This window comes from Heloderma suspectum, chromosome 7 (assembly GCF_057233095.1).
Source record: "Heloderma suspectum isolate Gila_16-S chromosome 7, 16-S_ref, whole genome shotgun sequence".
Classification (NCBI taxonomy): domain Eukaryota; kingdom Metazoa; phylum Chordata; class Lepidosauria; order Squamata; family Helodermatidae; genus Heloderma; species Heloderma suspectum.
In genome coordinates, this window is record NC_139464.1 from 93181011 (window position 1) to 93197124 (window position 16114).

At 39.9% G+C, this 16114-nt stretch overlaps 1 protein-coding gene and 1 long non-coding RNA gene across 4 annotated transcripts in view; one reads left to right on the forward strand and one right to left on the reverse strand.

Moving 5' to 3' along the window:
- The window catches only part of PLXNB2 (plexin B2), a 445494-nt gene extending 435457 nt beyond the window's left edge, over positions 1 to 10037 (forward strand). For all 3 annotated transcript variants that reach the window (XM_084810902.1, XM_084810901.1, XM_084810900.1), the window contains 6 exons: positions 354 to 514; positions 1945 to 2092; positions 3333 to 3397; positions 5151 to 5226; positions 6437 to 6511; positions 7382 to 10037. In XM_084810902.1, the coding sequence (XP_084667028.1) occupies positions 354 to 514; positions 1945 to 2092; positions 3333 to 3397; positions 5151 to 5226; positions 6437 to 6511; positions 7382 to 7486 (630 nt within the window). In that variant the 3' untranslated portion in view covers positions 7487 to 10037. The remainder of the gene's footprint in view (positions 1 to 353; positions 515 to 1944; positions 2093 to 3332; positions 3398 to 5150; positions 5227 to 6436; positions 6512 to 7381) is intronic.
- The window catches only part of LOC146340067 (uncharacterized), a 95976-nt gene continuing 80429 nt past the window's right edge, over positions 568 to 16114 (reverse strand). The window contains exon 4 of the long non-coding RNA XR_014784459.1: positions 568 to 2119. This is a non-coding gene — a long non-coding RNA (uncharacterized LOC146340067). The remainder of the gene's footprint in view (positions 2120 to 16114) is intronic.

Below are 16114 nucleotides of genomic sequence, written 5' to 3' on the forward strand. Positions count from 1 at the left end.
TTTGCTTGTCCAGCCATTTCAGAGTGTTGCCTTCTGTGTTCCCTGGACAACCATGCTGAAATTCCCACCTCTTTAAACAGAGCAGAGAATTATTTTTCCTGAGCTCAGTGGATCATTTCTTATGGCTGTTCATTTCATGTTGTTCATAAGAGCATTTACTACCCATTTATAGATGAAAAATGCTGCACTTCAAGCTATTGTGATTCCTTGGTCATTGGGGACAGAGTCCTGCACGGATTACTATAAATCAGTTTAGAAAACATTCCTGTAAATTTGAAAGAATATTCTGGAAAATGCTACACTTGCACTATAACCTCAATTTTTAATGTATTTGTATATTTTTCCCCCTTCAGGGTACACTTCAGCAGTTTGTAGATAATTTTTTTCACAGTGTACTTGACTCAAACCATGTTGTGCCACCAGCTGTGAAATACTTCTTTGATTTTCTTGATGAGCAAGCAGAAAAGCATGATATCAAAGATGAGGATACTATTCACATCTGGAAAACAAACAGGTAAACTGTTGGGGGGGAGGAGAGAAGGGGTTAAAAAGGGCAAGACATTCACTGGCAGCATGGCTATTTATTTTTAATACCACTGAAAATAAGAATGAAATAAGTTTGTACCAGAAGTATAAGCTGGGGCCCTCACATTTTCGGGCAAAGCAAGGGAAAGGGATACATTCCACTCAGAGATCCAAGTCACGTAACTAGCAACAGGAGCATAACACATGCAGTGGCTACTAGATTACAGCCTTGGGTTAGATCCAGTGCCAGTCATGCATGAGCAAAACAGCTCCCCCGCCCCCGTGCAGGCCCCCATGCACCTCCCAAAGCTGTTCCAGAGGATTGGAGTAAGTCCCATTGCACAAGCAGAAGTCCACTAGTGCAATATTGGATCTAACCCACTATTTCAAGCAACTGTTCTTTGTGCACAGTCCTTTAAATCTGAGGCAGTGGCCCTCAAAGTGAGGGCAAATTCTGCAGACACATCTCTGCAAAGCCACTGAAGGAGAAATATGAAAACTTTAAAATACAGGCAGATGTAGAATGTTCCCTGCACTAAAAGGTGTCGGTGGAACAGAATATGCAGAAAGAGTACCACCAGTGTGGCAGCCTGCACACTTCCCCCTTTAACATTTACCATGATGATTTCCCACCCCTTTCTGCAGCTGGGCTTTCCCATATGAACTGATATCCAGCAACAGCATGAAGGCTGAAGGATCCGCACTTTAACTAGGTAGTTGCAGCCTTATTGTTGCACACAACTCAGCAACCTGGTTCACACAATGAAACAGCCCACCTTGGCTTTTTTATCTAAGCCACAGTGAGCTGCAGCGTGTGTGGACAGCTATTTTGAATATTCCGCCCTTGTCATGTTGTGTGAACCTGGGGACCATGGATTATGTGAGGGTTAAACAACCCTCACATAACCCATGGTCTGTTGTTGGGTTATGCCCACAGTCCCAGGGTGCACACAACACGACAAGCTGTGCCCAGGTGTTGAATATGCACATTCCAGCACGCACCACAGCCCACTATGGCTTAAAAACCTACAATGGGCTGTTTTGATCGTGCAAACTGACACTGTATAACAAAGCTGCACAGTTTTTGCTGAATATGCTAGCTTCCATTTATTCCCTTGCTATCTGTGTCTACTAAAGTAAGGCTGCAATCCTGTACATACTTACCTAGGAGTAAGCTCTATTTAATTAAATAGGGTTTACTTCTGGGTAGACAAGTATAGGATTGCACTGTAGACCTTTTACATGCTTTTAGCATAAGATTAAAGGAGCATCTTCTGGATACTAATTCATTTAATGATGTAAGGGTATAATCAGAAAATGTGGCAGAGCAGTTTAAGGCATAGTAATACATTCTGCTTGACAGGGCTTCATTTTCTTCATTTACCTTCATAATGTACTACTTCTTTGCTTGCTCCACAGCCTGCCACTTAGGTTTTGGGTAAACATATTGAAAAACCCCCATTTCATCTTTGATGTTCATGTTCATGAAGTAGTGGATGCTTCCTTGTCAGTCATTGCACAGACTTTCATGGATGCTTGCACAAGAACAGAGCACAAATTAAGCAGGGTAAGTGTTTCACATTCTGCGCTTTGTCTGTGTAAGAGAAAGAATGTTTTAAGTACATTATGATAGACAAAACCATGATCATAGAGGATAGTACATACATCAGTTCATTTTGCCTTTGCTTGTAAGACTGCTTATGCTGCTTCATAGGGTCAGGGCAAGTCCAATGCTTAATCTACTGCAACATATAAAACAGTTGTTATTTTCTGATGTTTTCGGAATACATCAGACTACTGCTTAACATATTATTTTATCTATTAGGAGGTATTGCTATCAGGTTTATAGGCTGACTTTTCAAACTTAATGGATCTCTGCCCTAGCATTACTGCTCCCCAGTTATCTACAACCACTACCACCACCATTTTTTAGTTCGTACCATATTCTCCTTCTATCTTAATACTATCCTATCTGTTTATCTGGAGGAATGTGGTTGATACCTTTGAAATGCAGTTCACAAGACTTTTTTCTCTCCCTGCCTGCTTTGACCAATAGTATTCCGAAGCAATTTTTTATTCATTATGTAACCATCTATAGCTTAAAGAGAAATGGGGTGAGTCTAAGGAATATCCAGAGCACATTTAAAAGTGCTTATAAAATCCTAAGTCACTGTCTATCATTGACTCCAGGACAGAGGTAGGCCAGCCATGAGTGGTGGGGTTTGAGGAGTGAGAGGAAGAAATAGAAAAGATCTCTAGCTACTACTGGATCTGTGTTGAGACCACAGGAAAATACCAGTTTACACACTCATCCAGCCGAGAATCCTCTTAGGCAGTGATGGAGAGGATACACTCCCCTTCTTGCCTGGACTGTGCATATAAGGTATAATTGTGAAGCAGGTGCTCCATGCATAGGCCTGTAAATACACAGGCCCAATGAGTGTGATTCTTCTCCTGAAAAAAGGTGGGAAATAGCACAAATTAGGCACTACCTGGTTGCCTCTATGGTAAATGCACATCATGAAGAAGGGAGGCAGTGGCTCTTTAGAAAAGGCAGATGGTCGATATGGTTTCTACCCTACACACATATAGAGAGAAGCACAGTCTTTGGAAGCCATGGGCTTTTTACCTTGGTGCATGGTGCAACACAAGTATGCCAGTACTCAGCTTTCCAAATGCTTTGCTAGGACAAGCATTTAGTTGAAATGAATGTATCTTCCATCAACACAGAACTCTAAAATTCTAGCTAAAATCTAACACATGGATTGAACTTGAAAAGTCATCTTTGTCTGTCTTCCATTTTACAGGATTCTCCAAGTAACAAGTTACTATATGCAAAAGAAATATCTACATATAAGAAGATGGTAGAAGAGTAAGTAAAGAGAGATGTCTGTGTCTGTTTTCTTGGTGACAAAGGCCCTATTCTTTTTCTCACGTTCTTAGGAGCATGTGTCATTAGAAATATTCCCCAGATTAATTTGACAGGCTAAAAATAATTTCATGAATTGGACAAGGAAGAATACATGTTCTATCGAAAATTATGCAAGCCGTTAACACTGATGGTTCTAAGAGGAGTAAGACTATGTTCTAAAGGATGGGGGAAGTAGTTTGAACACACATTCACGCTTTTGTTTCCATGGTAGAGAATGTGTATTTGGACCATTTTTATCATATTTAGAATGTATACCTGTTTTCTTCATAAAACGTGGCTTTCAGAAATGAATGTACATGAAATGGGACATCACCATTACAAATATTCTTGGATTTTTCAAGACGCATCTGTGAAATGATGCATAGAGTCCAGTTCATCCTAGTTAAGTCAAATGTGTATTAACAGGGGTCCACAAATTTTGGCTGCCTTGATAGCTTGCCATTAGTTCCTGCCAGCCAGTTGTGAAGTTAAAACATGCATTTTCAAAACAAGATATTAGTTTAATCAGACTGAATGAAATTATGTATTAATGTGTCAGGCTTTATTTAGCTTAATGAGTGCATACTGTTCTTGGGACCTACTACATTTTGGAGCAATAATAACTCCATAGCAACATTTAGTTTAAAACTGTCCCTGGTAAACTCTGCATCATTTCTAATGCAGTGATGTAACACTAACCATGTGTGCCACTTAAACTCTCCCTCTCTTTGTTGATCATGATGTAAATTAAGACTTTTAATGTTTACATTTCATTTTATATACATTTATATGACACCTTTTTAGGACATAAGGCAGCTCGCATAGTCAAGGTTTAAAATATATAATATAAAAACAAAAAGATCCCACAAATAAATTAACAACAAAGCAAAAATTAATGAAAAATAGAAATTACTTAGCACCAGACAATTATTTAACAATGCAGGCCAGTTAAAAATAAAATAATATAACACAGCAGCAAAAATTAAAAGCAGATTCAAGGGAAAGCAACTTGAAAAAGGTGAGTTTTAAAACTTTTCTCATGTATGTTTTGACTTTTTCCTCTGTGCTATAGAATACTCAGTAGGAAAAATATGTAAGAGTAAGAATATACCAAGAAGCTTTGAGGCACAATCTAATCTGTTCAGATGCTTAGAGAAAGTTTCCACAGAATAAAGTTTGAGTGTTTTGTGCTCAGTGTGTGGTTTCCCTTACTGTATGGCCTCTTAAATCGATACTTTGTGGTAGCTGTGCTTGGTGAATTAAGCCTGTTACATGTTCAGCCAAAGAGAAAACAAAATGAGGCATTCTTAATGAGATGTTATCTTACAGAAAAGTTTCAGGAACAGATGAATCTGTCTGTTTTCTGTCTATGTCACTTTTGCATGCTTTTACCCATAATTCCAACCAATTTCCACATTAATCTGCAGTGTTTAAAAAAGCATCCTTTCAATAATATCTAAATGCCTATTTTGATACATTGAAACTGCTGAGAACTGTGTTACAACATTCTTAGTGAGAAATCCAACAGATAGCGAAGTTCTAATTCTCACATTAGTCTGAGAAGTGCAGATCACGTTATTTTGATAGAAATTTGCAAACATCAAATTCCCCAGACATCTCTAAAAGTTCTGGTCAAACTATATCTATCAGGAAAATGTCATGAAATCAGTGCAAAGCACAAAATAAAACTAAAGTAATTGTTTTTTGTTTCTAGTTATTATAAAGGTATTCGACAAATGGTACAAGTGAGTGACCAGGACATGAATACACATTTAGCAGAGATTTCTAGAGTAAGTATAAAACTGGAAATTCTTCTCTTGAAATTGGAAAAGATAGATGAGGCACTGGCTTGCATACTTCTTTTCTCTTGGGTTATTTTTTTTTTACCATATTTGTCATTTTGTGCTCACATCCAATTAAAACTTGTACCTGTCCTCTGAATTATTATTTTTCATACAATTATGATATATTGTGTTGTTTGTGAATTATTGATTTAAAAGGATGTTCAAACACCCCTTTAAGGTAATTTTTCCCAAAGTCATTTTAACACTTTTATTGTGGTTTGATGCACTGTATGCACACTTTCATTGCTGCTATCCAGTTCTTTGTTTCTAAGTGTTTGGGATTCCTAATAGCTTAACTGAATATACTGGCATCTAGAAAATGAAAGTGTTCTTACCATATGTAAGGCTCATGGGGGGAAAGCATGACTAGTTTCAAAATGGCTTTATTTAGTGAATTGCATATGCCACATTCTAAATGATAATGTAAAATTCCAGTTAGATAAATGGAGATTTTCTGCATTTGTTTATTTGCTTCATTGTGTTGTTGTTTTTTAATGCAAGTTGCAATAGCAAATGTAAAGTATTGCAGAAGGATGCAACTTAGATGGAACTGATTTAAATCACAACTCTTCTGATGACCATAACAGGGGGCTAGAGAAATTTATGGAGGATAAGATTATCAGCGGTTACTCATCATGTTGGCCAAATGCTACCTCCATAATTCAGCATGCCTCTGACCACCAGTCACTAGGGAATTACATGAGCGATATTGCACTCATGTCCTCCTGTTTGTGAACTTCACATGGCCATCTGGCTGGCCACTGTGGGAAACAGCATGCTGGACTAGGTGAGCTTTTGGTCTGACCCAGTAGAGTTGCTCTTAGGTGCTTAACCATAGGAGCCTTGTGCTATTTGGAGCATTTTCTGTTTGGAGCCAGCTTATGATGTGACTAAGGCTGCTGCTTAAGATGTACATATAGTACCTTCTATGATGGAGAAAGCAGTGTGGTGGCTGTAACTAATCCAGCAAGAAACTTTGGCATGAGTGTTCTGAAAATCATCAATTTCACTTCCTCTCCAGTAAACGATTTAAGCACCAAAGCTTGGATATGGAAAAGGGATTTGCATCAGATCTGGTGCACCTATATATGTTTCATTAAAGTTCTTAAGGAGCAAGATCTGTGGCCTGACACATTCTTCTTGTTTAATTTAATAGGCACACACAGACTCATTAAACACCCTTGTGGCTTTACACCAGCTCTACCAGTATACTAACAAATACTATGATGAGGTAAGTTTCCACCACTGAAATAGCTTGATTATGTATAAAAGGGTCACCAGCGAGAAGAAGGATTCAGCCAACTGATAGACCTCAGGCTGCGATTTCCTGGCTTACCTGGCGCTTGGCTTTTACAGAGGGACTGTAGCTCTGACATGCCAGAAAAGAATGGGTGTTTCCACCCTGACATCCTTAAAGTATTCTCAGAAGAATCCAGAGTGGTGATGCCCCAAACAAATCTATCAGGTCTCTGTGTGCATAGTCATTAATAGCAACTGTGCTATTACTGTGGAATACTGTGGAACTTCCAACTGTGGAAGATGGATGGAGACTTGTTCACATTGATGGGCTGTACAGTGGTGCACTCAAGGCAGTACATTCGGGAAGATGTCCAGGACCCCACTTAGCTGAATGTGCACAAGGGCTCCCAAACGCAGCAGAGCGTCTTACCACATTTTGAAGTAGGTGAAGGCATAGACATTACCATCTGAAGAGAAGGGCCCAAAAACCATTGCACTGCAGAAACTAAAATTTCTTAACTACACCACTGGAGCCATGCATTGGTAGAGAGGCAGGCTTTGCCAGCATTTCCAGTTAAGTGTACTTATAGATATGTGCAGCTGCAATAAAACTGCAGATCCGTGTTGAATGTATCCTCAATGGCAAGCAGGGATCATAATGTTGTGATATGTCCCTTAAGAGAAAGGAAGCCCTGCTGCAGTTCTGAACATACACGGCCATAAGACCTTTCAAAGTCCATTGGCCTTTGCATTCTTCTGTAAAATCCATGGGCTTTTCCATAAATGTGTGACCTTGAAAACTGAAGCTGAATATCTTATCTAGGGCCTTGCTCTGAATCTTGGGTCTTTTATTTTCTTCCAGATCATAAATGCACTAGAAGAGGACCCAGCTGCACAGAAAATGCAGCTCGCTTTCCGATTACAACAGATAGCAGCTGCTTTAGAGCATAAAGTGACTGACCTTTGATTTGAAAGCTGCAATAAAGAAGTCTGATCTTAAGATGTGTAAATTCATTCTTCCTAATAAGGAAATAGTGTTCTATTTTTTAATGTGTAATTACAACTTTAAATGAAAAAAAGAGATTTCTTCTTTTTTTATAGCAAAGCTGTAATGTAAAGAGTTTTTACTGTAAATTATGCTTCTAATTAAAAGCTTGTGTTGTGTGTAAATGAATTTACAGTGGGAAATGAGGGAAGTCCTTGGGGTGGGGTGGGTAAAGTTATACTCATTTAATCAAATAGTACAATCTTGAAACATCAGCATTTTTAGAATTCATTATGCTAGTAAATTCACTACCTATAGCATTCTTTATACTTTAAGCAATATTTGTACTAGAAAAGTGATAGCATATTGGAAAAATAAATGCAATATCCCCTTTTTAATTTTAATAATTGGAAATAATATTTTTTCCTACTGTTTTGAAAATCCTGTTGTCTCTGTTCTGCTCATAATGAGTAGAATAAAAGACACATTTGCTATGACTTTTCTGTTTAAGACATTGCAGTAGATTTTGGTACCATACATCTTTTCATGAAAACTAAAAACAGTTAGTTTTTACTTACATGAAAACTAAGTGCTAAAAACAGTGGTTGAAGCTGCTTCCCTCAAACCCACTTTTCTAGGGTCAATATGGACTACACTGTAGATTAATTGGGATGGCCTTATCCTTTAACTTGAAAGGTGCATATATGTCCCTAAGAACATAAATTTGAACAACCACATGTGTGCACTTAAGCATAAAATCTGAATGTCGGGAATGTGCAAAGCACTTAAGGTGCTCAGTGTGAAGTTAGAGCAAGTTCACCAGGTACTTCCAAAGAGCCAAAGGTGGTCCATTGTCCCACTGGCAGGAAGACAACTGGGAATGGACAGTCTTTCTCTCCACATTTTAGGGAAGTAATTGTTCCCACTTGCCACAGAACCATTGCTGATGGATTCCGAATTACATACAGAGGGTGAAATAGCCTGGGTGGAGTCTGTTCAGCCAAAGCAAAGTCAGTTTTGGCTACCTAAAAGCGCAATGTGATGTACAGGGCTGCTTTAGTAATAGTGAGACAATGGTAGCAGAGGTCCATTATTCAAAATGTAGAAATACATGGCTCTGGAGCTGAAAAATCTGGATCTGGTTTACTTGTAGACTGCCCTAAGGAGTGATAAGTCAGCCTCTTTATCATCTCTGATTAAAAGTACTGGTGACAAATCCTAATTTGACTCAGAAATTGTGGCATATCAAATTGGCCTTTCTTTTTCTTTTGGGTTTAATTGTTTTATTACATATGCTAATGTGCCTTACTTGTACTAATTATGTGGATCTGAATGGTTTTGTAAAGAGAATCATATCAAAAATATTTATGTGTGGTTTGATGACTTTTGTGAGGAAATTGACCAGCAGAATGCCTGTAATTAGCTTCTTGCCAATAGCGTGCTGTTTGACATGATTCAAATATGTATATCTTTTGTTGGAATGGTTCATAGGATTTTTTAAAGAACTGAATCTTCACACTATCCGAGGAAGATTACTCTTTGGTTTTTCTTAAAAAAAAAAAACAGAACAAAACAAAAAGCCTGTGTTTGTAATGTAAAATACTCATTGTAAGAAAATCTCATGCCCCGTCTGGCCTAAACACCACTTGAGCCTTGGAATGCTACAATGGATGGAATCATCATCATTAACTTTGCTGTGGAAATTAAAGTAACTTGTCAAAAATGTAATGTGTGTTTACAATATTAGGCAGCTTCCAGGCAATTTGATAAAGCTTGGTATGTTATCTTAAATTGCTATGTTGCACAAAAAAAAAACAATCTTTGTTACATTTCTTTCTCACCATAGTTTTTGGCAGTTGAGTAGCATTTTTTGTGGAGCGCTGCCATCAGTGCTCAGTACCTTTTGGTGTTGCTGTCGTTTTTGTCCTGTGATACCTTAAACTTGCTTGGCTCTTAACACAGTAGCAGAGTTTCATTTGCTACTTCTCCCTATACTGGAGTTAATCTAAACCATTCTTTGCCAACTGGATGCCTGCAGATATGGAGGACTGCAACTCCCATGGGAGTTGTAGTCCAGCACATCTGGAGGGTGCCTGGTTGGCAAAGCCTGATCTAAACCTTTGGCCTGATCCTTCATTCTCAAATGTGTTGGTGGTCTCTTCTTGATTTCTGTGGAGTGAGTTGCTAGCAATGTGACACCGATGACAACATTCTTTGGATGCAGTGGAAATTGTCAATGCGTTCTTGTAGAAGTAAAAGGGAAAAGAAACAGGGTGTCTTTCTTCATGTCCTTCCTTTTATAGTTAACTTTTACTGTCATCTGTATACAAAACTCAGCACATCTAGAATGTAAGGAACTATGAATTGTTTGGACCACTTTACCTAAGAATTCTGTGTCAAACTAAGCTTCTATACTTGCCTTCTGTCTGATCAACAAAGGTATCCAAACTTGATAATCTGTTTCATTTCATCATTATTTGTAAATCCTGTTATTGTAAATCAAATACAATTTTTTCCACAAAGTGTCATACTTGAATTGTCTAAAGTATGTACTTCACTTATTTTAAGACTGAACTGAATGGACTGGTGAGTACTGTGTATTGCTGGCTTTTCGGCAACCTTCCCTTAAGGGATCATTGTGCATTAGGTCAGAATCTGATGCTTCAGAGTCATTAAGAAGTATTTCTTTGCAGTATATTCTGGGCTCCCTTTCACGTTAGGTATAAAGGTATAAAGGCAACACTCAGAAGGGGCTTTTTGTACAGCTTGAGTCTCAGAAATGAAGACTTAGTAGCAAAACAAGTTTGGGTTTCAGTTTGATATCATCTGGATGTTACTCTAGAGTAAGCACAGGGGTCCCAATCCAGTTTGAGACCCTAGTGTAGGGGATGGGGGGTTGTAATTTGCCCACCTGCTGTTGCCCCAATCTGTTTCAAGGGTCTCTAACCTGCAATATATATTCCCAAATACTGACCCCTTTGCTTTAATGGTTAACTGATGAAAAAAGTAGGATAGAACTTTAGAAATAAGTAATCTTTGATTATTGCCTAGGTCAGGTTGCTCCAGGGGAGTGTATTTTGGCTACAAATGGATAAGAGAAGGATTTCCCATCCAAGGACTACCTTGGGAAAACATCCTTCTCCTCGTCAATAATGAAGGAGATGAATGACAGAGGGCCTGATATTATACAGAAGCAAGCACGGGACAAGCATGGGTCAAAGAAATCCCAAGACAAGCATGACAGCTCAGTGATGTATAATGTACTCCTTACACATCAGCTCTGGAAACCCAGTTGGTAGGTGAAGTAAACTTGGGATGTGGAGCGGCAAGCAGGAAGCTCCGTACTCCACAGAGGTAAGTAGAATGAGTAAAAAAGCTCCTGAAAATCCAACACAAAAGCATCTGCCTGTTTGGGATACCAAGCCCCAGTTTTGGTTTTAAGCATTAGTTTAACTATTTGAAGTCTTGTTGACTCCCTATGGGTGTAGCTGGAATTTTTTTTATATAAACAATGCATTCAGTATTCATCTCTCTTCACTGCATTTACCAAGAGAAAAAGAAATAGGAATAAATAACCTGTACTTGGTTGTTGTTTTTCGCACATTCCCTTTTCCCTTACAAACCTTGAATACGAAGGATGAATCAAAGATTTTGACTCAAAGCTTCTAAAACAAGGGCAGTTGCAATCAACAATGATCTAAAATAAGGATTCTGTTAGGTTTGAACTGTACTATGATCTTGAATGAGGGGTGGAATTTTCCAAAAGAAGGGAATATATGTCAGTTGTACCAAGGACCCATAGCCAGGCTGACTACCGGAATAGCTATTCTTAAAGGGAAAAGCCCAATAGTGCTTAACAGAATAAAATGGCTCAGCTAACATCTCTCTATACAATCTGTGGGATAAATTGCTTTTTGAATCAGAAAAGGTGTTTTTTTATATATATGAAAAAAATCTCAAAAGTACTTATCAGAAGACGGGGAAAAATGATTCGTTGGTTGGGTAGAGCACAATAATAGCTCCTTTTTAAAGCTGTCTATAGCTTGGTTTTGATGGAGAAAAATACCTCCAAGCCACACACTGTGTTCCTAAAATCCCCTTTTCACTCTTCTAATTCTGAACAATGTTTTGGACTAATTTAATTCTCCTCAAAATTGAATGTTGAGCAAAATGCGTCCCCCCCCCTTTAATCCAGTGTGTAACAAGAAAGAAGTGAAATGGGGAGAAAAGTGTCCCTTTGATACTCTTAATCTTTTCTCTCCTGTGGTTTGGCCCTATTCAGTACGAGATCACACTTGCTGGTTGCATGGCCTGAGTGCCAATCACTGGGATATTAAAAATACGTGTTTCCTGCAGCTGCATCTGGGTTTGTGGTGGCACTGACAATTGTAAAGCTGCCTCAAGGGTGTTTCTTGGAATCTCATTGTGATCAGCCTTGCCCGGTTTCTTTGCTGTCCTCCTGCTGTTCTATTCTGCTGATTTGCACCTATATAATTCTGCAGCACCTGCTGTAAGAGCAACATTCTCCTCTTAAAGCAAAGCTTATGTGTGAAGCCTCCTTCCAGGGAAAAAGAGGCAATTCAGAGCTCTTTCAGGAAATAATAATAGAAAACTAGGGTTAGTCATATAGCACTAGCAGGAATGGGTATCAGTGGGGAAACAGCCCATCCTTAATTCTGTTGGGAGGATGTAAACTTCATGCCAGGCAATATTTGCTTGAGATGGGAGGGGCATGGATGACATATATCCCATTCTTTTTCTTTTCTTTTTTTTAATAGTAGTGAACAAGTAGAGAAATGGCCCAGCCTACACACACACACACACACACACACACACACACACACATATATATATATATATATATATATATATGAGAAAGTGGGGTTGCAGGAGGGGTGAAATTGCCTAATGGGTGTTTCTTTTTAAGGTAAGCAGCTTTGAAATATGAACGAGAAAGCCCTGCTTTTGGTGAAGCTTGCTTTGCTTCAAGATGGCTCCTTTCATACCATCAGAGTGTCACCAGAAAAGGGCTGCTGCTTCAAAGGCCTGATGGCCACTGAAAACTACTAGCACTGAGGTCTCCAACATGGTGCCCATGGGCACCAATGGGCTCACGGACACTCCTCTTGGCACCCGCCAGGCTCCCTTCCCCTCTTTATTTTTATTTTTATTTCCTAATATTTTTTATTTTTGTTAATTTAGGGGGCTGGCATGCTGCAAAGCAAAGTGTTTCCTCCAGCACCATTGGTATTTGGGTTCCAAGCAGTAGCTTTGTGTTTCGTAGCTTAGCCCCCTCTGTCTTGTATAGGTTACAGGTTCTTGAGCAGGTTACTGTCTTTTAGTCTCACCAGTTTGCCTTCTGGGAACATGAGTGTTTTGGCACTGGCCATAGACACCATACTAGTCATTTATGAATGGGCAAGCCTCTCCCCATGGCAGCCATTTTGTGAGAACTCCCACAACAGTCTCAAAATTCAAAATGTGCCCACTGACCAAAAAGGTTGGGGACCCTTGCATTTCCAATCCTAAAACCTAAGGTTCAATTTTCAAAGCCAAAGAAATACATATAATCCAAGGAGAGAGGGTGCGGGGCTTTGGATACAGCTGAGCAAAAAGTCTAGGAAGGACTATGGCAGCCTTCCCCATTCCAGCACCTTTCGGATATTTTAAGCTACAACTCCCATGCTGATTGATCTGAAGGCACTTGACACAGCAATCCTGCAGAAGCTAAGAAGGTTTCGGTCTCATTAGTGCCTGGGTGGGAGGCCTCCTGGATATCCTATGTATGCCACCTTGAGTTCTAAGGTGGGATATACAGTATATGTCACAAACTGATAAACAGAAAAGCTGGACTTGGGACTGAACTCTTCCCTGAATGGTGAGGAGTTCAGGCCAGCCTTTGTCCCTATCCTGATCTGCTGGTCTCTCCAATAGGCTGTCCACATCTGTTTAAGCTGAGCCAATGTTATGAATCCCACAGCAAACAGACTTTCCAGACACCAAAATCCACTACAAATAGATGAGGAGTTTCAGTCCACCTTCACCCACATCTGGTGAATAAGGCCCCGTGGGATGACCCTGGCATCCAAAGTAGCAGTAAGAAAGAGATTTCAGCCACCATTCTTATTTGGTCCCACTGTTTTCTTTCAGGTGAACAAAAGTCTCAGGGGGACACCTAGTGGCTAGGTTATAAGGTTTTTGGACATTCTGCATGTGTAGCATTTGTACTGCTGCCCCTTCAAATTCTCTTTAATATACAGGGGAGAAACCCCTACCTGATTGTGGTTGTTTCCCCTCTTCTTGCAATTTATTTCTCATTACTGGCCATTTGGCTCACACTGCAGAAGGTCAGTAATCCTGCTTTGTTCTATTTGGCAAGTCAAGGGCTACAGTTGAATCCTCCATTCTTTCTAAAGCTTTTATCTCAGTGTTACAGAAATGACTGCTTAATGGTGACAAGTAGCTGTGTACTTGCCCTTTTTTCTGCACTGAATAGTGAAGTGTATTAGCCTGTGATTTTTCTCTGCATTTAGCGGGGTCTGTGCTTTGTTCTGCGGAGCAGATGAGCTGTAGAAATGTCCAATAATTATGTCAGTGCCACTACAGCTTTCAACCAAGGTTGTGGCTTTCTACAGAAGAATAATAACTTTGTAAGGCTGTGAATGCAACATTATGAGCACTTCTCCTTTTCAAGACCTGTTGAAACAAACAGGTCATGTAAGGTTCTAAGCATTCCAATTTTTTTAAACAGGGATGGTGAAAGATAGGTTCGCACAGATTGTGGCCTGTATGTGAAATTTATCATAACATTTCAGAAAATAAGCCTGCCATGTTGTAGAGCTCTCAAGGTCAAAGTTTCGTGTCTTTTTGATTAGCAGGAACTGTGGTGGTATCTGCCTCCCCCCTTGTAACCCTAAATATTTTGGGGTGGTTTGGTCTTGAATGAGCAGTTAGCTTTACAAAAGCCCTGCTCCTGGTGTAGATGAAAACTGGTAGAACTAGTTTGTTGATATGGATCACCACAGCTACCAGCATTTTGGGATTGGCCTTGGGGGTACAGGTACAGAGACTGTCATGATGGGTGCCTGCCCTTCTAAATTTACCACTACACCACTATAAGCCTCCTTGCTCATTGTGATTAGAAAGCTTGCCACTGTTGTCTCTTCAGCCTTCTGCTCTATAAAATAAACAAGATTAGGGTGATGATTCAGATTCCAAATGCCTCCCATTTATCGCTCTATTTCTATTAGCATCAGAACATTAACAGAAAAGATGCTTCACTTCTGTTCGCTTTACTTTATTTCCTTTTTGCTCTTGGGTTTTCTAAAACACCATAGCTGAGCAGTAGAGGAAGAGTGCATGCCTTGTACATGCCAGGATCAGTCCCTGGCATCTCTGGGTAGGTCTGGGAAAGACTCCTGTTTGAAACCTTGGGGAGCTGTTGCCAGTCAGTGCAGACAATGCTGAGGAATGGGCCGGTGGTCTGACTCCGCTTTCTCCAACCTGGTGCCCTCCAGATGTGTGGGACTGCAACTCCCATCATCTCCAGCTAATGCTGGCTGGGGATGACTGGAGCTGCAGTCCCACACATCTGATCTGGAGGGCACCAGGTTGGGGAAGGCTGGTCTAGCTCCTAAGGCAGCTTCCTATGTTCCTACAATTTGAATCCAGCTTTGAATATTTAGACTTGGTATCTCATGTATCTCCATTTCAAGCCTGAGTTGATAGAGAAAATGTATCTGTGTTGATTCAGCCAGCTCAGAATATTTTGTTATGGGCCTGATCCAGTCAAGTCAGGTGCCAGTAACAGAGATCCAGTGTTAGGCGTGAGTTCAAATACATACTGTTTCAACTGTAGAGTGAGCAGATGCAATGGAGGGGAGGACCCTTCCACTTTTAAAAATGGGGCAGAAAAGGGGATCTCAGGAAGTACTGCTTCCTCAGTGGTGGATGTTTCACACACACACACACACACACACACACACACACCATCCTCGGTGATGCCACCAGGCTAACAACTGGTGCTTCCTGGCAGCTGTGTTTGCTCAAGTATTTTGGATAAAAATAATGTATTGCAGGACAACTGAGACATCCAGGGGACTCAGAAGGCATGAGGGTATGGATGTGGGGTATATCAGTGTAATCACAATGTAAATAGTCCTGAAGCCACTACAACTCGTTGTTCATATTGTTGCAAACCACTGAAATGGGGCCAACTGACTAGTGGTGTGCAAGATTTTGTGACACAAACATGTCAAACCATCCAGGTGCCATCCTAATGGATCTGATTCTGATCTAGTGCATAAGCAGGTTGTTAACATGTGGCAAGGTGCTTGAGAATGTACATAGGAGTGTGCGTTTGCATATTGGAATGTGCTTTCCACTCATAACAGTGCAGTATAGATCAACTGCATCTGGTACCCACAGTTCCCAGTCCAGTGGCAAGTTTAGGCTTTTGGATTAGGTTTTTCAGCCCAGGACAATGCTCACACAAGAGTCTGCTATAGCATATATGTGCTACTGTATCAAGGGCCCTATAGTTTTTGTTTTTTTTTTAATTCAACACTGAGATGAATTATCCTACCTACAGAAATTATACAGTGACATTTG